General features: G+C 34.0%; 1 protein-coding gene across 2 annotated transcripts in view; it reads right to left on the bottom strand.

Moving 5' to 3' along the window:
- Positions 1-24745, bottom strand: part of DPP10 (dipeptidyl peptidase like 10) — a 646930-nt gene that overhangs the window by 432291 nt on the left and 189894 nt on the right. For both annotated transcript variants that reach the window (XM_059166678.1, XM_059166679.1), the window contains exon 3: positions 24090-24185. In XM_059166678.1, coding sequence (XP_059022661.1) covers positions 24090-24185 — 96 coding nt within the window. The remainder of the gene's footprint in view (positions 1-24089; positions 24186-24745) is intronic.

Genomic DNA, 24745 nt, shown 5'->3' on the forward strand with positions numbered 1-24745 from the left:
GTCATGATCTCAGGGTCATGGGATCAAGCCCTACATTGTGCTCTCTGTTCAGTGGGGAGCCTACTTCCCCTCTCTCTCTGCCTGCCTCTCTGCCTACTTGTGATCTCTCTGTCACATAAATAAATAAAATCTTAAAAAAAAAGGGGGGGGGGATTCAACTTGAGAGTTCATCCAGAGAATCTAAATAAAAAACTTGAAATATACATGACAGGCAAGCTATCAAAGCAAAAGTTTAAAATGTGATAAACTTATCAACTGACCAAATATAGCTCAATTTTGTGGAAAATATTAATAGAAAGGGGCTGTGTAAATGAAACAATTGTGTCAAAATAGAAGTAGTGGATACTGTCATACTCACTTGGTCAAACTTTTTAAACTTCTAATTTCTGAAACACAATTAGTTTAATTTGCTCAATAACAATGGCTTCTACAAGTTTTCAGGTTAAAGCATGGCCATTATTGTGTTTTCTTATTTGAAGAACACACAATTTCAGAAATTCAAACTCATACAATCTGCTGTTTTTAGAGATTTTCTAAATGCATTCCCGGGACCAGCTACATCATGGGGCATTCATTAAAGAGGCACATTTTTAGGCCTAACCTAGACCCACTGAATCAGAAACTGAGGATGAAGCCCAGCAATTCCTGGTTTAGCAAGGTTTAACAGGTTGATTCTACTGCACACTCAAGTTTGGCTTTCCTTACATTTTCTGAGCATGAACGTTTACAGTAGGTGATAGGTAAGGGCTCCGAAACACATAATCACTGTGTAAGGGTATCTTTTTGTTTTATTCTGCCTTCTCATTTTACAAATCATATAAACCAGATATTAAACCTTAATTTGCCAATGTTCATTTTTTCCCCCCAAGGGGTGGAATTAGGACCAGCACACCAGTTCTTGGACACTATACTGCAGCTTTTGGTCCATGTTTATTCCTTTTTTTTTTTCCCCTCTCTGTTCTTAATTACCTTCTCTTTTTCTCAAAATCATCATGCAGCACAGTTTTCAAGAACAAACTTCTAATTCTTCAGGGCTTAACTCCATTCTAATGTGATCAACTAGTGTGTCTTTTTTTGATTTCTAAAGTCTTCAGAGAGCAAAAAACAAATGACCTTCAAATAGGTAAATATAGATTTCAAGGAATGAATGTTTCCAATTCTATAAATAAGCTCCCATGTACCCTGTTATCTGGAATAGGTTAAATAAACAAAGGACCACAAGGCTAAGTGTTTGATAGGGATTTCAGTTAATTGTATCTTGCTTGTACATTTACCTTTTTAAAAGAGTCTTTTTTATTTTCTTCCAAATGAGAAACCTCAATATTAAAACCAGTTTAATGTGAGACTGTTCTGGGTGAAGCAGAGAATCAGAGAAACTCTTCTTGTAACTGCTCCTTCCGTAGATCCAGACACACAAATCTGAAAGTCAAGTTTTTTCTTTTTTTTTTGTTTTTTCTTTTTTGGTCAAGTCTGAAAACTTTGTCTAACACGTTTTTTTCTCTGAATAGGTCTACATGTATTACAGGTAGATTTATAAGAATTACGACAAATGTAAAGTTGTGGGTTTTGTTATTGTTTTATTTTTCACTTGGGTAGAATAATGAGTCAATAAACTAAACAACAGAAGAAAAAACAAGAAATTTCTCAGATACTGAGTTAAAAAGTATTCAGGCTCCATCTCTACATGTAAAGACACTGTTATTTCCTTAATCTCTGATCTATTATTCATTATTATTACTATTAATCCCAACCGGTTCATTTAGCAACTTCTATTCATTCTTGGAAACCCGATGACAGTTCTATTTGTTTTGTTCATCTATTTAAGAAAGTATTTATTTATTGAATGTTGACAATGAAAATTGTGTTAAAAAATACATACCATAAAATTTATCATTTTAACCATTTTATTTTTTTTAGATTTTATTTATTTATTTGACAGAGAGAGATTACAAGTAGGCAGAGAGGCAGACAGAGAGAGAGAAGAGGAAGCAGGCTCCCTGCTGAGCAGAGAGCGCGATGCGGGACTCGATCCCAGGACCCTGAGATCATGACCTGAGCCAAAGGCAGCGGTTTAACCCACTGAGCCACCCAGGCGCCCCATTTTAACCATTTTTAAAGAAACAGTTCCGTAGCATTAAATGTGTACACATTGTTGTGCAACCATCACTACCATCAATCTCTAGACGTTTTTCATCATTGCAATCTAAAACTCTGTCCCCACTAAACAATAACTCCTCATCCCTTTTTCTCTCCTGAGCCTCTGGCTAACAACATTCTACTTTCTGCCTCCATGATTTTGCCTCAGTAGGGGCTTTCTATAAGTGGACTCATACAGAATTCATCCTTCCACAACTGGTTATTTCATAGTATAAGGTATTTAAAGTTCGCTGATGAATCATGTGTCAGGATTTCTCTTTTTTTTTTAACTGAAGTATAACTGACATACAATATCCCATTAGTTTCAGGTGTGTGTCATAGTGATTTGATATTTACATACATTACAAAATGATCCAACAATAAGTCTAGTTGTCATCCACCACTATACAAAGTTCTTATAATACTGTTCACTATAATCCGTATTGACTATAAGCCCTAAAACATTATGTCTCGATGATTTATTTACTGTATAAATAGAAGTTTATACTTTTTGATCATTTTTACCTACTTTGTCCACCCACCAACTGATCTCCAGTCTAGTAATTGAGAGTTTGTTTCCTGCATCTATGAGTCTGTTTATATTTTCGTTGTAATTTTTTGTTTATTAGGTTGGTTAGGTTCTTTATATATTTTGGAGTGTAACCCCTGATAAGGTATATAATTTGCAAATATCTTCTCCCATTCAAAAGCTGTATTTTTTTTTTATAAGGTCCTTACAAGAGAAGGTCAATCTTCCTACTATTATCTTAAATGGATTTCTAACATGACATGATACCCAAATATTCGCCTAAAATTGGCTACATCTCTATCTCATCCTTGTGCTATGTAATACCTCATTCCTCTTTCTATTTCCAACACAAAACAGAAGCTGGAAAATGATAGACAACCAATAAATGTATACTTTAATCAAAACTACAGAGAAAAATTAAGGCAATTTTCATGTGAAATTGTTTAAAGACTCAAAGAAAAACTAATTGATCATAATTGAGACAAATGCTTTTTGTTTATAATAATCCAAACTTCAATTTTGTGTTTTATTCTGAGCACATAGTCTAATTTATAAACTAATTTTGTTTTAAATACTTTTGAGAACACTTATTTTCATCAATGCTTGTTATTGATTTATTTGATTACACTTGTAGTCTAATAAGGCTAAATATGTCACACTGTCTAGATAGTTGTCTGATCATTTGTCATTGGAAATAGGTATACCGAAATATGAATTTCCAGCTATTTTAGGAAAATTTGCTCTCTGGTTTGCAGTCAACTCTTAGGAAACCATTTCAATGAAAGCTCAAACTCAAAAACTCTGTTAATATATATAGATCCCAAGTTTATTTAAAGTGACTACTATAATTAGTGAAAAGAGTCCATTTTCATCAGCAAGTAAAATAAATAAAAGCATATTTTCTGACCAGATAGAAATCAAAGAAATAATTAGATGTAAACTTACCATATGTTAACTTATAAAGGCAGTTTGTCAGTATAATAAATATTCTATAATAACGTCAAATTTTGCTCAAAGAAAATACTTGGGATTACTTTAAATTAAAAAGAGAATCAACCATTGTACACATTATACATCTGTACAAGTGCTTAAGAATATTTAGTCCTTCAGTAAAACAACATTGCACTAAAACATATCTCATCCACTGGGCTATAAAAGTTTATAATTATCACACTTTAGGGATAATAACATTTTCTACAAATTAATACTTCCTCTCATCCTTCTTACCCAAAGCAACTCAAATTAGTGACTCAATTAAAATATTGCAAAAAGATAATTAAAAATAAATATAATACACTATTTCAAATGCTTAATAAAAATGATAAGTTAGAAAAAGATGAATGGATACATTGTAATAAAGTGGATTAATAGAAACAAAATAATATTTAACCTAATATTTGTAGGCTTTTCATATCATTAGAAGTGCACAAATATATCCTTTGATTTCAAAAAATGTATTGTGATTTCCATCCTGTGCTCCCTGAAGCCCCAGCAATTTCATAAAGGCCCCCAAGGGTTGGCAGGATGAAAGACAAGGAATATAGCACTTTCCAGACTTCCTGTCCATGGTTTAGGCTTTATACAAAGAAGATATTCTGTCCCTCCCTCCTCCTTCTCTTTCTTTGAGTGTGCATGACTCCTTCCATGCATATGGTTTTGTTAGAATAAATCTTATGACAAAAATATGGAAAATAAATGCTTTAAGGAGTTCATAGAAATTTATAATTTTTATCACTGACCTTAATTTACTGTGAAGGGTAAGAAAAGGTATGGTGAACTCACTGATCACCTCCATCTAACAGATACCCCTGAGATTACATAATTTTTCCAAACGTAGACACAAAAAGGAGACAGAAGTAAGATGAGGTACCTTTGATTTCTAAATTGTTTTCATTTGGGAATCTTAAAATTCAATCCCAAACCTAGAATAATCACTATTTCTTTCTATTTGAACACCTATGAAATATCAACTTCTGTTTTCATAAATATTAAAGCTAGTTTTGTTAGCTATTATATAGAATTTTACTACTATGTTAACTTTAAAACAAAGAAACAGCAAACATCTACCTCATAAAATATGTAGAAGTTCATTAGTCCTTGTTATTAATTAATAAATGCAATTTATTTCTGGTGAAAAGACTATTTCAATAGCGTACTTCACTAATATTTCAGTGATTTATTGAGCCTAACTTTCTTTAAATTGTAAGAAATATTTTGGTAATTTGAAGTATTTTTAAAATCAGTCAAGACAAAAAATGGCATTTAGATCCTAAAAAGTAAAAAAGGCTGTAAATTTATTAACATTAAATGACACCTGGTTAGCAGTATTTTCTATGCTTTCCCAAAACTCTACCAAATTATGAATGGAAACAAATATAGATATATTTAGTATGCATCATACCATACTGAAAAGTAGAAAGTCTCCAGGAACTTGGAAGAATTTCTATCACCCTAATGCCTCTGGAGTTAGATTAAAAACCATAAGAACTGAATCATAAGGCTGTTCCTTAAAAAAATAGGCTACAACTACAACACCCCAAAAATCAAGAAGAATCTACACTCTGTCACCACTGTTTGTTCCTGTGATCTAAAATTCAAGTGATGGAGGTGTCCGGGTGGCTAGGTCAGTTAAAGCACTGGACTCTTGATTTCAGCTCAGTTTGTGACTCAGGGCTGTGAGACTGAGTCCTACCTTGGGCTCCACATTGGATATGTGGAGTCTGCTAAGGATTCTCTCTCCCTCTACTCCTACCTCTTGTCTCAAAAATAAAATAAAATGAAGCAAGATAAAATAAAATAAGATAAAACAAAATATTAAATTAAATTAAAAACAAGTGATGTACTAACCAGATAATTAGGCCACCCAAGTGGGTACTGCTTCGGTGTTATGTCAATATCCCACATGCTGTGCTTTACCTTCCAACTCTCTCCTCCCTACAGTACCACTCTTACAGTATCCATTAGAAATATCAACTTCCAGAAAACACCTTGGTACACAGAGGATGCCTTGGGGAAGATAGTGATGCCCCTACAAGTAGAGAATTGTGGGCCTGAGCTCAAGCAAGAAGAACCTTCCTAAAAGGGTATTCTTGGGAAGGTAATGTGTTTGTTTTCATCAGTGCTGTTTAGAGTGTCAGGGAGGCAAGAAATAGAGATGAGGGGAAAAAAACCAACAAAAACAAAAACAGAAACAGAAACGCAGTAATCAGTTCCCATGAGAATTCACTAGCAGGCATCTGCTTAGACACCAAGAAGAGGTCCACGAACTAGGCAGCAACACCAGTTTCATATCTGTGGATCTTGGAAAATCAGCAAAATCGAGGGGAATAAACACCAAGTCTAAATAGACGGTCTTCTCTCTAATGATAAATAGGAAAAGATGTTTATAAATGACAAATCAATAAAAATAGTTTAAAAATATGATAACTAAAAGGGATATATGGAAATGTGCTTTGTATAGAATCATAGCATAGAACTGTAAGGAATAAAACTGAGATTCAAGAAAAGAAAAAAACTTCGAATGATATAAATAAGAAGGAATATAGTTAAGATCTTCAAGGGACCAAAATTTCATTAGCAGTATTAGAAGTACTAAATAGAATTGATGCCTAAAAAAACAAGAAAAGAAATATGTAATATAGAAGGTAAACTTGGTAAGCTAGTCAAGAGATAAAACTAATAAGGGACAAAAATAATAGATAAAAAAGGCTTAAAGTAAAGAGTCATCTTAAGATTATAGGTCCCTCTTGGGAAAGAAACCAGATAATTCTATTATCAGTGTGTGACTTCTCAGCAAACTCTCATGCACTGACTACCAATCATTGTTTAAGTCCTCTTCCTTTAAAACTGACCTTTTAGAGTACAAGAAATCAATAAATCTATAATCAGAAACTTTCATTATAGATCAGAAAATCCAGAAATGTATTAATACTGATTAATAACAAAACTAAGAATCACTAGGTTGATTTTAAATATAGCCATGTCTTCTGACCTTGAGAAAAACCACAGGCATCCTAGGACTGACTTTCTCTAACTCTAAAACAGAGTTTGGAATGTTGACCACGAAAGGTGGCAGTTAATGGATATGGCTTCAGGTTAGCTCAAGAAATAAAAAAAAATAAAAAAATATATGTGTGTGTGTGTGTATATATATACGTTTATATTCATATATTCTATATATAGAGAAATAAAAATAAAAATATAAATAAATAAAATGTATTGGATACCTAAAAAGCATTAGAAGATTAAAATAAACTCAACATGGTTCTTACTTACAATGCCTCACAGTTAACTGAGAAAGAACTCTTCCAGTTTTAGAGTGCCTGGGTGGCTTATTTGTTTAAGCATCTGACTTTTGATCTCAGTTCAGGTCTTGATCTCAGGGTCATGAGTTTAAGCTCACTTTGGGCTCACACTGGGTTCAGAGTCTACTTAACTCTTCTGTTTTGACATTCTAGGACTAATTGTAATTGTGTTGACAAGCTTAAAAAATCAAATAGGAAAAAAAGGACTCAATAAGATAAAAAGCAACTTCTGGGGGCGCCTGGGTGGCTCATTGGGTTAAGCCTCTGCCTTCAGCTCAGGTCATGGTCTCAGGGTCCTGGGATCAAGCCCCACATCGGGCTCTCTGCTCAGTGGGGAGCCTGCTTCCCCCTCTCTCTCTGCCTGCCTCTCTATCTACTTGTGATCTCTCTCTCTGACAAATAAATAAATAAAATCTTATAAAATTAATTAATTAATTTAAAAGTGCAACTACTGAGCATGAAAATGCCACAGGTGCTTCTGAAGATGCATTAATTTTTTATTCTTTTAAATTTTTCTTTCTTCCACATAGTGACCTAATTTTTCCTTTTCCTTTCTTCTCTTTCATTGTCTCCTCTTTCTTCTCTTTCCGTTTGTCTCTTTCTCTTATCTTATTTTCTTGTTCTGTTCTGTGGTGAGAACACTTTGGGTCTATCCTCCTAGCAAATTTAAAGTATAACACGATCGTGGTGTTAAGAATAGTCACTTTGCTGTATATCAGATCCCCAACTTATTCTTCTTGGATGACTGAAACTTGGTACCCTTAATTCCTCCTTATTTAATGACCTAAAGCATCTCCATCCAGCTATATTCTGTGAGCCTAGGAATGTTACTAAACTGAATTCTGCTTTTTCAGCTGTAAACTAGAGATGATAAAAAATAAAAAAAAAATCATAGCATTGTTGTGAAGAATAAGATCGTACTGTTAAAAGCAGTTAGCACAGTGTCTGGCACATACTCGATACCCAATGAATAACTAGTTGTTATTGCTGTTGTGCTTTGACAAAAGTAATGACTAGAAATATTGATGGACTTGCTCAAGGTCATACAGTCTGGTGAAGTGAAAATCAATTTTCATTCCAAAAAAAAAAAAAAAAGAGAGAGAGAGAGAGAGAAATTAAGTGGTTTCAATTTTTTGGAGAACATTATCTCTTGTGATGCTCTCAATGGCCTTAGAAGTAAGGTATTAGAGGAATTATCCTCTCTGGTGTATGGGTCAAAACACAGTGACTTCCAAGAAGTCAAATGATTTGCCTACCATGTAGACCAGAGGCAGAAGTGAAGCTCTGATTTCTGGAGGCCTAACCCTTCCCTTGTCATACACCTGTTTGACCTACAAACAGGCTGCTTCACCACCTTGATTGCTGGTAAGGTCCTTAGAGAGCAACACATCTGATGGTTCATAGCACCAAAGTCACTTAATCATGAGCCTGGGAAGATTATGGAGCCCTTTTGTTCCAGGAAGTATTACTCACTTTTCCAAATATCTTTAATGTTTTGAGTACAACAGACTCTTGGTAGAAATAAAATCTAAGGAGTTCAATATTTAAAAATAAATATATTTTATTGTGTGTGTGAGTGACAGAAAACAATTTAAACAATTAGCAAAACAGGTAATGGCAGAAAACCAAGTTAACATTCACACTCCTGGGAAAGAAGGAAATATACACACATACAACTAATTAATATCTGCATTTTTTTCATTTACAAATTGAAAATCATCAGAGACCAGAGAGTTGCAAGCTACCTACTTTCAGATGCTATGTGCAAGCACATGGCAGTGACAAGTTAATGGCTTGGGTACACAGCCTCAGCAATGAACTCAAGCTCATTAAAACCGGCATGGGTATTGACAGCACAAAGGACTATACTGAGGTGTTATCAACTGAAGTGCAAAATGAGATCAGCTTTTACATCGCTTTTCAACAACTCCATATGGCCAAACCAAAGAGAAAAGAGTTTTGTGTCATATCCTGGTGGTTTCCTGTACAGAAATGAGAAGCAGAGAAATTTCTATGAAAGCCGACAGCATTCCCTAGGAACTAGTCTAGACCAAAGAACCAACTGGTTTCCTAAACCAAAAACTTAAAACAGTGGTTTAAACCAGACTTTCATATTGATTTGAGATAAAATGGCAAAATCTTAGAACTAAACTTCTAAGAAGTCATCCTTATAACCTCATATCAATTATATGCATTCTAGTACGGTAACATGATTACCCAACCTTTCTATAATATTAGCTGGGATGGAGAAATCACTATTTTCCAGCTCACCCTAACCAAAAGTTGGAAAATTGCACTTGCCATATTTAATTTACCACAGTTGAGCTGACATTTATCCCTGCTGATTTCTCTTTAGTTACCTCAAGTCCACAGAATAAATCTGACCTCTTACTCACAGGATGGCCTTTCATATCCAATGATACTTATGGTTAACACCTCTAATTCCTGTCTTCTCAAGGTCTGAATTTCTACAACTGTATTTCAGAAAATCTAGCTCATAATCCTGGTTTGCTTCCTTGCATACACTGTTACTGATAAACTCTGTCATTCAGAATTACCACAATTGCAGAAGCTAGTTAGGACCAGCATAGAACCCTCCCCTTGACCACATCTCCAGAAGTCTACTACTTCTCTCTGCTTCAGTTAAATTTATTTCTTTAATTTTGTTAACTCATAGTTATTCACACATATCTCTATCCTTAGATGAAGCAATTCATAAGATAATGGCGACCATTCACAAATTAGTGATAATTACTTAGAGTTTCACTGTCTACTCTTTCAACATTTATGTATAATACAAAAAGTTACACTATAAAAGTTGTATAAAAGATGACATGAGCAGAATATCTCATTCTCAGGCTTGCTGTACTGCCCCAAACTCTCAATTCTCATTTGAAACAAAGAAAAACTCATATTTTAACTCATAAGTAGATGTGTAGTGCATTAAGGACATTAAGTTATTAGTGATGTTTTAAAAAATGTTGGCATCTTACATAAAACAGCATAAATTTGATTATCAGCTTAACTCATGCCATTTACCAAGTCCATTAGAAGCTAAAAAAGAGTAAAATCAAGTTTTGAAAACGATAGTAGAGAATTATAAAATACTAACCCTAATAGTGTTAAATAATAATAGAACTTCCACCCAAGCCAGAGGAGAAGCAGTTTAGAAATATGCATTAGCTATACTGTCCTTTGCTTTAGGGTCTTTTATACAACAGCACCCATATTTGGGTAATTCCAAAATGAGCAAAGTGGAGAGATCTCATGTGTCATTCAATCGAACTGTCTTATCTTGAAGATGAAGAATCTGAAGTCCAGCAAGATGCTGATAACCAAAACAGCATGGTACTGGCACAAAAACAGACACATAGACCAGTGGAACAGAGTAGAGAGCCTAGATATGGCCCTTCAATTCCATGGTCAAATAATCTTTGATAAAGCAGGAAAAAATATTTAATGGAAAAAAGATAGTCTCTTCAATAAATGGTACTGGGAAAATGGGACAGCTTGTGTAGAAGAATGAAACTCGACCATTCTCTTCTACCATGCACAAAGATAAACTTTAAATGGATAAAAGACCTCAACGTGAGGCAGGAATCTCGCATAATCTTAGAGGAGAACATAGGCAGTAACCTCTTTGACATCCGCCATAGCAACTTCTTTCAGGATATGTCTCCAAAGGCAAAGGAAATGAAAGTGAAAGTAAATTTTTGGAACTTCATCAAGATCTAAAGCTTCTGCACAGCGAAGGTAACAGTCAACAAAACAAAGAGGCAACCTAAGGAATGGGAGAAGATATTTGCAAATGACAATACAGACAAAGGACTGATAGCCACAATCTATAAAGAACTCCTCAAACTCAACACACACAAAACAGAAAATTACATCAAAAAATGTGCAGAAGACATGAACAGGCACTTCTCCAAAGAAGGCATACAAATGGCTAACAAACACGTGAAAAAATGTTCATCATCACTAGCCTTCAGGGAGATTCAAATCAAAACCACACTGAGATACCACCTTACACCGGTTAGAATGGCCAAAATTAGCAAGATAGGAAACAACATATGTTGGAGGGGATATGGAGAAAGGGGAACCCTCTTACGCTGTTGGTGGGAATGCAACCTGGTGCAGCCACTTTGGAAAACAGTGTGGAGATTCCTTAAGAAATTAAAAACAGAGCTTCCCTATGACCCTGCAATTGCACTACTGCGTATTTACCCCAAAGATACAGATTGAGTGAAAAGAAGGGCCATCTGTACCCCAATGTTCATAGCAACAATGGCCACAGTCGCCAAACTGTGGAAAGAACCAGGATACCCTTCAACAGATTAATGGATAAAGAAGATGTGATCCATATATACTATGGAGTATTATGCCCCCATCAGAAAGGATGAATACCTAAGCTCTGTATCAACATGGATGGGACTGGAAGAGATTATGCTGAGTGAAATAAGTCAAGCAGAGGGAGTCAAGTATCATATGGCTTCACTTACTTGTGGAAGATAAGGAATAACATGGAGGAAATTGGGAGATGGAGAGAAGTGAGTTGGAGGAAATTGGACGGGGAGACAAACTATGAGACACTGTGGACTCAGAAACAGAGGGTTTTGGAAGGGAGGGGAGTGGGAGGTTGGGTGAGCCTGGTGGTGGATATTATGGAGGGCATGTATTGCATGGAGCACTGGGTGTGGTGCATAAACAATGAATTCTGGAACACTGAAAAGTAATTTAAAAAAATAAAATGAAAAAATAAATAAATGTTATTTATTTATTTGAGAGAGAAAGAGAGAGAGAGAAAAACACATGAGCACAGCAGGGGGAGAAGCAGACAGGGAGAAGGAGAAGCAGGCTGCAGGGCTTGATCCCAGGACCCCAGGATCATAACCTGAGCCTAAGGCAGATACTTAATGGAGTTAGCCCCCCAGGCACCCCCAGAAGCTCCCTCCTTTGCCCATTTTAATAGAATTATCACTTGATTACATTATTTGATTGTTTGGTATAATATTTTTTGGTATTGAGTTGTATAAAGTTCTTATATATTTTGGATATTAACTCTACCTATGGGATATACAATTTGTAAATATCATCCCCACTCAGTAGGCTGCCTTGTTGTTTTGTTGAGGTTTTCCTTTGTTGTGCAAACAACCTTGGTTTTCAGTGTAGTTCCAATAGTTTATTTTTGCTTTTGTTTCTTTTGTCTGATGAGACATATCTAGAAAAACGTTCCTATAGCCTATGTCAAAGAATTATTGCTTATGTTTTCTTCTAGGAACTTAATGATTTCAGGTCTCAGATTTACGTTTCTAACCTGTTTTATGCTTATTTTTGTGTATGGTTTAAGAAAGTGGTCCAGTTTCATTCTTTTGCATGAAGCTGTCCAGTTTTCCCAACAGCACTTATTGAAGAGACTATCCTCTCCTTATGTATATTCTTGTCTCCTTTGTTGTAGATTGACTTTATAAGTACAGGTTTATCTGGGATCTCTAATCTAAGTGTCTCTTTTTGTGCCAGTGCTGTACTCTTTTAATTATTACAGCTTTTTAATATATCTTAACATTTGGGATTGTCATACCTCCAGTTAGTTCTTCTTTCTCAAGATTGTTTTGGCTATACAGGATCTTTTGTAGTTCCATACAGATTTTAGTATTACTTATTCTGTGAAAAATACTGTTGGTGTTTTGATAGGGAGTATATTTAATCTATAGACTGCTCTGGGTATCATGGACATTTTAATAATATCCATTGTTCTAGTCCATGAGCATGGAATTTCGATTTGTTTGTGTCACCTAAAATTTCTTTCATCAGTGCTTTATAGTTTTTGGATTATAGGTCTATCACTTCCTTGGTTAAATTTATTCCTAGGTAATTTAATTTTTTTGGTGCAACTTAACTTTTTTAAAATTTCTCCTTCTACTTCATTATTACTATATAGGAGTACAACATATTTCTGTATATTAATTTTGTATTGTACAACTTTATTGAATTTATTTATTAGTTCTAGTACTATTTTTGGTCTTTAGGGTTTTCCACACATAGTATCACGTAATCTGAGAACAGTGAAAACTTTTCTTCTTCCTTACCCATTTTGATGGTTCTTTTTTTTTTTTTTTTTTTGTTTGATTGCTGCAGCTACGACTTGTAGTACATGTTGAATAGCTGTATGAACCTGAATAAATCACCTATTTGCTTTAAGCCTCAGTTTCTTCATTTATAAAATGAACATATTTCTACTTTGGGAACTATAAAATTAGATATAATAAATTAAAAATGCAAATCATGATTCTTGGCTACTATTAGAAACCTCCTCCCCAAAACACAACTTTTATTATGATTTATCATTAACAATAAATTGATAAAGGCAGATATTATAACTTCACTTTTTGCATCCATACAGCATTATATAAAAATGACATTTCATTTTTATCAAAAACACAAAAATAGGCAAGAATAGAAAAGAAATAGATATAGACCTGGTAAATTTACTGTTACATGTAAACATAACACATGACACCAAACCACTGTTTGAATGAAATATTTCAGTTGACTCAATGCTTATGCTTGAAATGACTTTCCATACAGATTATTAGCCACTTAATGATAACCAATATTTTATCTCTAGCAATTCTTCTCACTAAAGACTTTCTGAAATGTATCTTCATGTTAATACTTGTTTATTCAATACAAAATAATGCAACAGTTGATTGTGCTCTATGTAACCATCTCAATGGCCCACCCAAACTGACTACATGACCAAGCTGATTAAGTAAAAGCAGCCTTAGAAAGAAATGCATGTGTGCACTCACACACATACATACACACACAAAGGCAGAAAATGCGCTCAAGGAAAACAAGGTGAATACAAAGGTTAACATGTAAATCTAAGTTCTTATGGTTTGCTGCAAGACTTCTTTTTTGTCAGTTACAATGATATGAAATGATTACATTTTCTCAAAATCACCTAAAAATTCTAATCAAATTCAGTCAGATATGAGTCAAAGGAAATCTTCGCTTATTATTAGGTCTTTCCCTTAATACACTTTTCCTTAAGCTTTGATGTGTTTTTTCTTTAATATACAAACATTAATACATGTTAATAAATGTTAATTTAAAGGTAAAAAATTTACATGAAACAATTTTTTCTACTCCAATGTATCCTACCCAACATTGTGCATGAAGAGTATGTTCCAGCCAGAGCTCATCACTGATTTTGAACTGTGAAGAAGTGAAGAAAACCTCTGTCTACATTTACTCATCTGTGACAAAAAATTAATGTCCACTCTGACTGCCAAAGAAAGTTTTTCAAAGAAATGTAGATGAGTTACATGTGGAGATATCATAGAAAAGTAGAAAAGTAAATGTAAATTCTGATATAGTATAAACTTATTAGGTGAAATTCCTGTCACCAACATCTCCAATCTTAATTCTAAGGAATATAAAATAGCTGATAATCATCAGAGCAACTTCAAATTCTTCTGTTTCAAAATGATGACCTAATAAAAGAGTAAAGTTAATTAAAATATAAAAAATACAGTAAAATGATAGTGCAACTATGCAATTCTATGACAATTTTGAAGTGATCGACGTTTTCACCATTAATTTTAAGGACACCGCGCACGCATGCGTGCGCACATGCACACACACACACAAATACACACACAGTACTACTGTTCATTAATCCTACATATTATGGTAATTTTAATGATGTTGTCACAACACAGCCTTGTTATCCCAGTGATGTCCTCTCACTTTTATGCTCATTTGCCCACTACAGGGACACTGAACTTCATCTCTTCCAGAAAGACCATTCCAATTATTCTTAAATTAAACCAATCTCTTACTTCCATTTTGTATGCTTTTTAATAATCCAGTAATTTATCACTGAATTTTCACATAGTTTCTAAATCCTCTAGGTAACTTAATTATATTTCATTTCTTGCAGACTTGTCAGTGGCACATGTATGTATAGCATACTGTTAACACATTTAAGTGAAGACTATATCAAATAAAGTGGAAACAAACTGAGGGTTTTGGAGGGAAGGGAGTTGGGGGGGGATGGGTGAGCCTGGTGGTGGGTTTAAGGAGGGAACGTACTGCATGGAGCACTGGGTGTGGTGCATAAACAATGAATATTGGAACACTGAAAAAATAAAATTAAATTTTAAAAAGTGATCTACTAATGACACGAAAAACAAATAAACTAACTAACTAATAAATAAATAAATATCCTGTTTAGGAAAAAAAAAAAAAAAGTGGACGCAAAGAGAACAAAAAAAGTTCAAAACCCAAAATGTGCTAGTGTTTTTCGTCCATCACACCTGAGAGAGAGGTGTGGAATTTGGACATGTGTTTTAAATTTGTGGGTAAAAAAGTTAATGAAACCTCATCATAATTTGTACTGAGTATTTCTCATAATGCTCGTTATCTCTACTTTCTGCCTGATCACAGACTATGATGACTAATTTCACTTCTTTAAACCCTAGTTATCATAGAAGACACTATACAAAATGGGGAAAGAACTTCAATTTAATAATAATTTCCTAGGGCAAAAGAACCACATTTGTTCATCTTTATGCCCGTGTATCTGTAAGAATTGTTGGCTATGCTCCATGAATAGGTCTTTAATGTGAAAGAGGACAGATGGAAAAATTACTGGAAAGATAGATGCCAACATCAAAAGTGTCCATTAGTCTACATTTTTGTTGACAAGCTCAGTCTCTGAGCCTACAAAACCAAGACGAACCACAATTGTATGAAATGCCCTATGACTGTGAGAACTACTATTTATTTTACCACAAACCTTTCAAATGTCCATAGATCCCACTTGAAAGAGACAAAAACCTGTACAGAGCATATACATGAAACTCAGTAATGCTTGTTGATGAACTTTAAACACAACTCTTTCATCCCACTCAGACTTTTTCCCCCTATTTTTATGAATCCAAACATAGTACTTAATCGAAAGTCTGGTTTCTCCTTACAACTCCTTTTAAATTCTCTAAAGTAATCATTGTATTTCTAAAACACAGAAATATTGTCTTTCCAAAAAAATCTTCCCCCTGAAGTGTTAACACTGGATTTTGTGGATAAATGCTCATCCCAGTCTCTCTCTTGATGTTTAGTATAAATTATGTCATTTTAAGACAAGCTGGAATTTTAAAATATCTCCTTAAAAAATGTTTAGACTTAAATTTCAAACCAAAATCTGAATACTTGTAGCTAGTATATAAGGTTGACATAGTGTTTTTTTTTTTTTTAATAGCAAATATTTTGACTTCAAGTACTTTAATGTAAGGTAATTTAAACTTTGGTTAAAAGCACACTATGACATTTAAATCGTACAGTGATAAAGAAAATATTTTTGGTAACTTAGAGATAAGAAAATATGTTTTAATGGTATATTTTTCTAAGTACTTCTTTAATTTTGGCAGGAAATGATCTACTCTTGATAGTAATATATTTTGACATACATTACTCTAAAAGGATAACAATTAATTATACTTTAACCTAAATTTTCAATTATCTGAGCTATGAATCAGGAGCTAGGGATGTCATAATTTTAACAGCCCTTTATATGTTTTTATTACAGAGAGAAAAAAGAACATCAGTAAAATACAAGGAATATTCTATCCTGGTCTCTTGGAAATAGGGAGTAAAACTGCTAATAAAAGAATCAGCACACCTTAAGATAGTGCAAGTTGGATTCTGCCTGACTGAAATCATACATGGAATAAAACAAAACAAAACAAAACAAATGAATAAGCAAACAAACAAAAGGCAGAATAAGACCTGAAAATACAGAGAACTGAGGGTTGCAAGAAGGGAGGGAGTGTGTAGGGAAACCAGGTGAAGGGGAGTGGGAGCTGTGGGCTTCCAGTTACAGGAATCCTGGCACAGGAGTGAAAAGCACAGCATTACGAATATGTCACTGATATCGCAGTAGTGTGGTACCGTGACAAATGGCAGCTGCACTTGTGTGAGCAGAGCGTAACATAGAGACTTGTCGAATCACCGTGTCATACACCTGAAATAATGTAACATGGTGTGTCAGCTATAATCAAATAAAAAATTAAACACAAAAAAGACGGTCCAGCTCTGCTCTGAGAACATTCCTCTTTTCCCAGGCTCAGTAACAACCCTATGCTTTTCTCTGTACTTCTCTCTCTCATGTTGGTCTTGGGGCAACAAGACCTCCCTGTGTTGCAGGTCTACCATAGATGAGACGGTGCTCCTAGTGTCCTCCTTCACATCTTTACGGGCTCCACACTCCCCAGTGCCTGTCAGACAGCCTGGGCATTCATCATTTTAGGTTACATCTCTAACTTGCTTTCTTAATGTATTTTCTTAAGATTTTATTTATGTATTTGAGAGAGAGAGCACGAGCAAGAGGGAGAGGGAGAAGGAGAATCTGAAGTGGGACTCGATCCCATGACAGTGATCATGACCTGAGCCAAAACCAAGAGTCTGATGCTTAACCTGCTGAGCCACCCAAGAGCCCTCTACCTCATTTCCAAATAATAAACAATTACTGTGAATAGTGACAAAATAAATATTTAGTGAGCTGAAAGTACTTACATTTTAATAAGAATTTTACTAATTCTTTACATGTAAGAGAAGTAACAACATATTTATTGCATATTTTGAAAATAGACAAAAAAGGAGAAAAAATTAAGAAGAGTAACTCATAATCACTCCATCAGAGAGGACTTAATATGTTAACATATTTAATTCTGATATCACATTCTTTGCATCTACATATGTACATGCATGTGGATGTACTGGTATATAATTCTATATGACTGTAATTCTATATTCAGCAATTTTCACTTAACATTTTATTCTGAGCTGTTCTAATGTCATCAGCTTTTTTTCTCCCATAAGATCAGTTTTGTAATTTTCCATTAAACAGATGGAAAACTAGATGAAGATAAATTACCTAACCATATACCTACTTTTGCGCATGTACTATATATTATTTTGTCCTTATATATTATAATAAAAACATAAATTATCCTCCCAAACCTCATAGTCATGAGTTCAATTTTACCATTTTTTATTATCACCTTGATTGATGGTTATAATTTTTTTAAGAGAATAAAAAGTAAGACAAAAGAGTTAAAATTCTGACAAGGAGGACTGGGAATGAGAATGCTGTCAGCACTGTAACTAGCTCCTTATGTATAAAAAAATCAAAAGCTTCTGCAACACAGTGAATGGATAGACAAAAATTCTAGCATGTTAAAATAGTGCCAAACAAAAAATAACAAAAAAGATTCATTTGTTTGCTTCCCCCAATTATGAGTTCTCTTTTTATTATAAATATTATCAATATTATTTCCATAATTTGCTTTACTTATCATTAAGAATGCAACAATGGTTTTTCACTTTCTATTCAATATCCCAGATCCTGTTCATCAGGATGAGAGGGCCATTTACAAAGAAATATTAGGTATTAACAGCATCTCTAAAAGTGGTTATCAGGATTCTGACCATTTGAAGATCTGGAAGGCTTCAGACCTTCCCCTTTTACTTACTTATTTTCTTATTTTTTTTTATTTTGTCTTTACCTTTGTTATCTTTGCTTTTTATGTATTTTCCTTATTTAATTTTTGCTATACTTCTACATATAGGAACTATTACCCCCAGTTTAAATGAAAACAAAGTAAGACAAAATACAAACATTAGTAGGCTTTAAAAAATTGTTGAGAGACCCAAGTTTGTCTCATTTTAGTGACTTTCCTATATTAATATGTCACTTTGTCACACATCATTTAAAAGGTAGCAGGTTTACATATCTGGTTTTGGATATTACCTTGGGAGATGACTTGAATGGTGCCAACACTGTCCAATAAAGTCATGATTAAATCCAGAACCTCAGACATCATCATTCATCCTAGCTAGCCATTTAAAAAAAAAAAAAATGTGCAACAGCTCACATGCTCACAGGTTTGTACAGAATAGAGAAAGTCTATGCATATGATGAGAGAAGGAACTGAAATTAATCCTCTACTGTTTGTGGATCAAGGGGTCCACCCATATATAGGAAAATATAGTGGTGTATCCCATTATGCTAACTAAACCACTTACTGAGTAGAAGATGAGTCTAGGCAAGGTGCTAATTCCTGGGGTGACTCAAACATGAACATGATGCAGGTTCCATTCCCCAAGGCCTTCTGTCTCTCTGAGCTGATGTTGGCAAACCACAGCCAGCTGGCAAAGTATTGGTCACTGGTCAACAATTGGACAAGTTTAATTGAGAATACACATTTAGAAAATCTGGAAGCAATTTCACATCACTGCAAGTCCAAATACATAAGTGGACTAATCTCACTGAGCAGCTGAACTAGTGGGTGAGCCAGTAACAGACTAGCTGTACACAACAGAATCTCATTACCTGCTGCTATAATTTAACATTAGTTTGCCTATTATAACCCAGACGTATTTAAAATTCACGATCTACTTTTAACAAAAAATGATTTAAATGATCTATACTATGCAAGATAAATTTTGAAACTGACTAGTGGTAAAGAGTGGAAGTTACCAAGTTATCTCATGATTCGTTATGGGTAAAAGCTCAAAATGAATATTCAGAGATCACCAAAACCGCTTTAAAGTCTTTGCTTTCCATTATTATGATCCTCTTTTTGGAGACTGATTTCTCTTCTACATGAATATTATTAAAACAAAAAACAGAAATAATTGAGATAAAGGTTGTCCTCAATGAGCAGGGCTATCAACAGTCTAACCTAGATTATTTAATTTAAAAAGAAGGAAGCAAGTTAATTTATTACATTAAAACTTTAAATTGTGATATGCCAGTGTCTCTTCAAAATATGAGAAGAGGCATTTAATATTTGTTTAATTCTGATTTAGGAATAACAAAAAGTTAGAGACATAATAGTAATACTCTCCCAAAGTAATATTTGAAATTCCTTCTTTAATTCCAATATTATGTTTGTACTTACATTTTTTGAAATACAATTTTAGAACATTTGATTGCAATAAGATGAAATTTGAGGTTGTATTTGAGTATCTAGTTACCTTTTTTTCACTTATTTACTTTTATTGTACTTTTCAAAAGTACTGATTCATGCTAAAATGAAAATGACACTGAACAACATGGATTTGAATTATTTGGGTCCATTTATATGCAGATTTTTGGTACATTACTGTACAGTAAGTATTTTTTTCTCTTCCTTATGATTTTCTTAAGAATATTTTCTTTTTTCGGGGTGCCTGGGTGGCTCAATGGGTTAAGCCTCTGCCTTTGGCTCAGGTCATGATCTCAGGGTCCTGGGATCAAGCCCCGCATCGGGCTCTCTACTCAGCAGGGAGCTTGCTTCCCCTTCTCTCTCTGCCTGCCTTTCTGCCTACTTGTGATCTCTGTCTGTCAAATAAATACACTTGATCTTAGCTAAAAGGCTGAGAAGTGATGTCTGTCAAATAAATAAATGAAATCTTTAAAAAAAAAAAGAGTATTTTCTTTTCCATTTGCCATTTTTTATTTTTAATCTAAGTTTCTATTTTAATTCCAGATTGGTAACATACAGTGTAGTATTATTTTCAGGTGTAAAGTATAGTAATTTAACAGTTCCATACATAACCCATAACTCATCATGACAAGCACAGTCCTTAATCCCCCATCACCTGTTTAACCCATTCCCTAACCCCCTACCCTCTGATAACCATCAGTTTGTTCTCTGAGGTTAAGAGTCTGTTTCTTGTCTTGTCTATCTTAATTTTTCCCTTTGCTTGTTTATTGTGGTTCTTAAATTCTAGATCATTTTATATGAGTACAGTATAACAGGTATAAAGTATAAAATACATATTAATCAATGGTTTATGTTATCAGAAAGGCATCCGGTCAATAGGAAGCTATTAGTAGATAAGTCTCTGGGGAGTCAGAAGTTACATGTGAATTTTCAACTGTGCGGGATGGTTGGTGCCCCTAACCTTGTGCTGTTCAAAAGTCAAAGGGAAAAAAATGAATTAAATGAATTAAATTTAAAAATAGTGATCTTTCACAACAGTTTTAGAAGCACTGTCTTAGAGGAGATTAGGTATATTAAAATCCAGCCATCTGGACATATTCACTGGTACACAATACAGATAGTGTGATGTCACATGCCATAAACACTGTTTTGAAGACCTCTTTGTTCACTTTTTATAATATGAACATGTTAATAAATACATTTATATATATTTCCTTTCATGACCACATAAGTTAACATTATATGGATATACCTAGGAAAAGGACATTCCTGTAATACTAAAGATGAAAGGATTAATAGCAATGAAATCTAAAACAATGAGATTATTAAAGTAGTTGGCACATGTGTTAGAGGCTGGGAACAACATCTCAGAGTTGAACAATGAAAGAGGGTAAGTTTTACACTTAAACATAGTCACAAAGTCGGTAAATCAGGGTCCATCTCTTATCAGCTGTGTTTTTGGATATATATTTTTGCTGAAGTCTCAGTTTTCTGGGGTTAATAATTTTAACTTTACATGCTATTCGTAAAATATGGGTAAAAAGCATCTCACACAAAACTTAACACAGAAGGTTAACCCAGAAGGCCCCCAATTAATGTTGGGTCTTTCTTTGATGATTGATTGATCATCAAATGTATGTGGGGAGATGAATAATGTTACCAAAGATGGATTTCCAGGTTTCAAGGTGACATAACTAGGAAGATGATGCTATAAAAATGGAGATTTCAAGGATATGAGCAGATTTGGGGGAAGGCAGCTGTTAAGCTAACCATGAACATGAGCACCCATCCAAGGCTGCAATGACATTCACAGATATATTAGTTGAGAAACAGCATAATGAACGACATTACTGTACTACATCCTAGACTTGCCAGGGCTATGTCGACTCCCTCCTTCTCCTTGACCAGTAATGCATTAAGTGTTCCTAGGTGACCTCCAAGAATTAAATGAAGCTTCCAAATGAGCTCAGCTTTGACTCTTTCAAGCCACTTATATAAAGATGACCTAGTGAGACATCTCATAAAGAAAAAGATGACATTTCACCCTTAGATATAATCTGTGATAATGAGGCCAAGGTCACACATTTTATCCACATAGCTCCCACTGTATTTTCTGGCTATGTGAGGAATGTGTAAATAGGCCATGTATCTAATGATTGCCAGAAAGGAGATCTGAGTTGGATAAGAGAAATGAATGAACACAAATCTACTGCTCTACTTGAAAAGCAAGCCACGGCACAAATCCACTAACAGTGAGTCCGTTTCTTCAGTGGTATCTGTGAGGATTGCATGCGTCTGAAAGCTTAAAGTGTGTTTAACCTTGTTTCAAAGATTCTTTTTATGCCAAATCATTTCACAAATATTTTAGGTGTTAGGTTTTACTTAGAGTTTAATAACAATACTCTAGCTTTGTCTGAGGATATTTTCTCAACATCGGGTTTACCAGTGATTGGAAAAGAAATGATGAAAAAAGTGATGAAAATGATTAACCACAAATACACTACGTTGGTATCCTGCAAAGGGTTAAAGTGGAATGTGTGTCCTAGATATTGAAATGTGGCTTAATTTAGCAAGTAGTTCACCATAAGTATCTGTACAGGCTTTTGGCATTTCAATATGAAAGTGTCAGTTATACACAGGAGTAAATGCCTCTTTGAATAGTCTGAGCTCGCCTGAGAAGGATGATGAAGCCCATGATTTTTTATTGCTTTCCAAAGTCAAAGACTACACAAATTTCTACAGTTTGTCCAAAATTATGGTAAATAAAACAGAATGTTTCTGACCAGTTCAAATCTAATGACTCCCGATTTTTTCCACAATTTTTATGCCACCTCCTTTAATAGAAAATAGAAATGCTAGCAAGTATGAAGATGATTTTAAAATTAAAAGCAAGGGAAGGATTTGTGAGAGATCCATCTAATGTTAATGACGTACCTCTTTATTAGCCCTCCTTAGTCATAGTGCTCTTCTGAACCAAACATAGGGTACATCTAAAGTAATCATAGTGCAAGGCAACAGGATGGCAAATCCCAAATTAATGAATAATTCAAAATAAAATTTTACAAAGAAATAAATAAAACGCTGTCCTGTTTTCTGTATCTATAATACCATCCCCATGATACACACTCATCTTCCAACCAATTTTAACTGAAACTTGAGTTTACCTAAAAATAACACTGGATTTCAATTAAATACATTCATTCATTTATTCAAATCTTGAGTGCCTGCTGATCTCCAAGAACTGTATCAGTGCTAGGTAAACAAGTATGATTTGGCCTCTGCCCTCAAAAACTAAGTTACATTCTTTTTATAGCTTCCACAAATTATCATTTGATTTGAAGGCATAAATGCACTTAATTAGAATATTAGAGAAGAAAGATGGACTGGATGTGAGATGATCTTTATTACATAAAAAGGCAAAGATCCTTTTTATCTGTCATACAAATAATCTACTCTATGCCTTGCAAACAAGCAAAGTTATTATGTCTAAATAAAGTGAAGGGCAAAGATTAACAGCTATCTAACAACAGTGATTCATATGGAAAGGCAAATTGGAATCCTCAAGGAAAGGAAACATGACTTCCTTTTTACCCGCACATTTCTTATGATTAGATTATCCAGTAACTTCTCCTATTACCTTTCATTAAGTTAAACCCAAGTCCATGGAGCGAGCCATTTGTAGCTTTTATTTTTGGTTGTTTCTTTTTTAATCTAAATGCTTTTTAAAAACTTTTGATACTGATAAAATCAGAAAAGAAAATTAATCCAACTGCCAAATCTGAAGCACTTACATATACAGTCTCCCCAAATCTAGACTTCTACACCAGTAAGAATGACCCAGAGAAATGTTGAGATTTAACATATGCTTGAAAAGCCACAGAACTTGTGATCATGAAGAACAGCAGAGATAGAATAGTCAATCTAAAACTTGGAGAATAATTTGATTGATGACCTATCTTAGGAACTGGTTTTCTCTCACAAGAGCCAAGGTATTAATTTCTGATTAAGTAGTATATCGGTATATGTAATCACTGATTAAAATACCATTTTAATTAAAAATACCATTATTTACTTTATTTACTTTAATTTTAATGACATGAAATTCAAAATAAATGGAGCACATACCATTGATCCACCGAGCTTCTGGGTCATGAAGCACAAAGTCTCTCCTGAAGAGGTCTTCTAAAGACAATCTAGTTTCTGATGAATTTGTGAGTTCATCTAAAATGAAGCAAATCTTAGATTAGACACTTATCTCATGTTAGTTTTTAAAACTAATGAATTCTAAAAATTGGACTATTTTGTTTCAAGGTTATGTTAATTAGAATACAATATAAAGTAGTTATCATCATATGGACTTTGGCATTTGAAGCTTTTCGTTTCATGAAGTTTTTCAAAATATTAAGTTGTTTTAAATATTAGATCTGTCTTCATCTAGCACAAATTTAATAGATCAATCCCTTGTTAGGTAGTGATATAATATAAAAGAAGTTAAGAGTTCCTGTTTTGCACTGTGCCCACATATTTTTTAGGGTTTAATCATAATCCAGCTCATTACTTTCTAAAATGACTTTGACATATTCTCCTAAAGCTAAATTTATATTTTCATTGTAAACACCAAAGATGAGAGAGTTGAGGGTCCTTGATATAAACAATAAGGAAAACTTCCCAACTCAGAAGGAAGTTCACCAAATAACAGAATGAATACCAAGTTCCACCAAATAATTACCACCAAATACTAAATAGATTGAGAAGTTAAACACAAAAATTCAAATACAATT

The sequence above is a fragment of the Mustela lutreola genome, chromosome 3 (assembly GCF_030435805.1).
Source record: "Mustela lutreola isolate mMusLut2 chromosome 3, mMusLut2.pri, whole genome shotgun sequence".
NCBI classification, from domain to species: Eukaryota; Metazoa; Chordata; class Mammalia; order Carnivora; family Mustelidae; genus Mustela; species Mustela lutreola.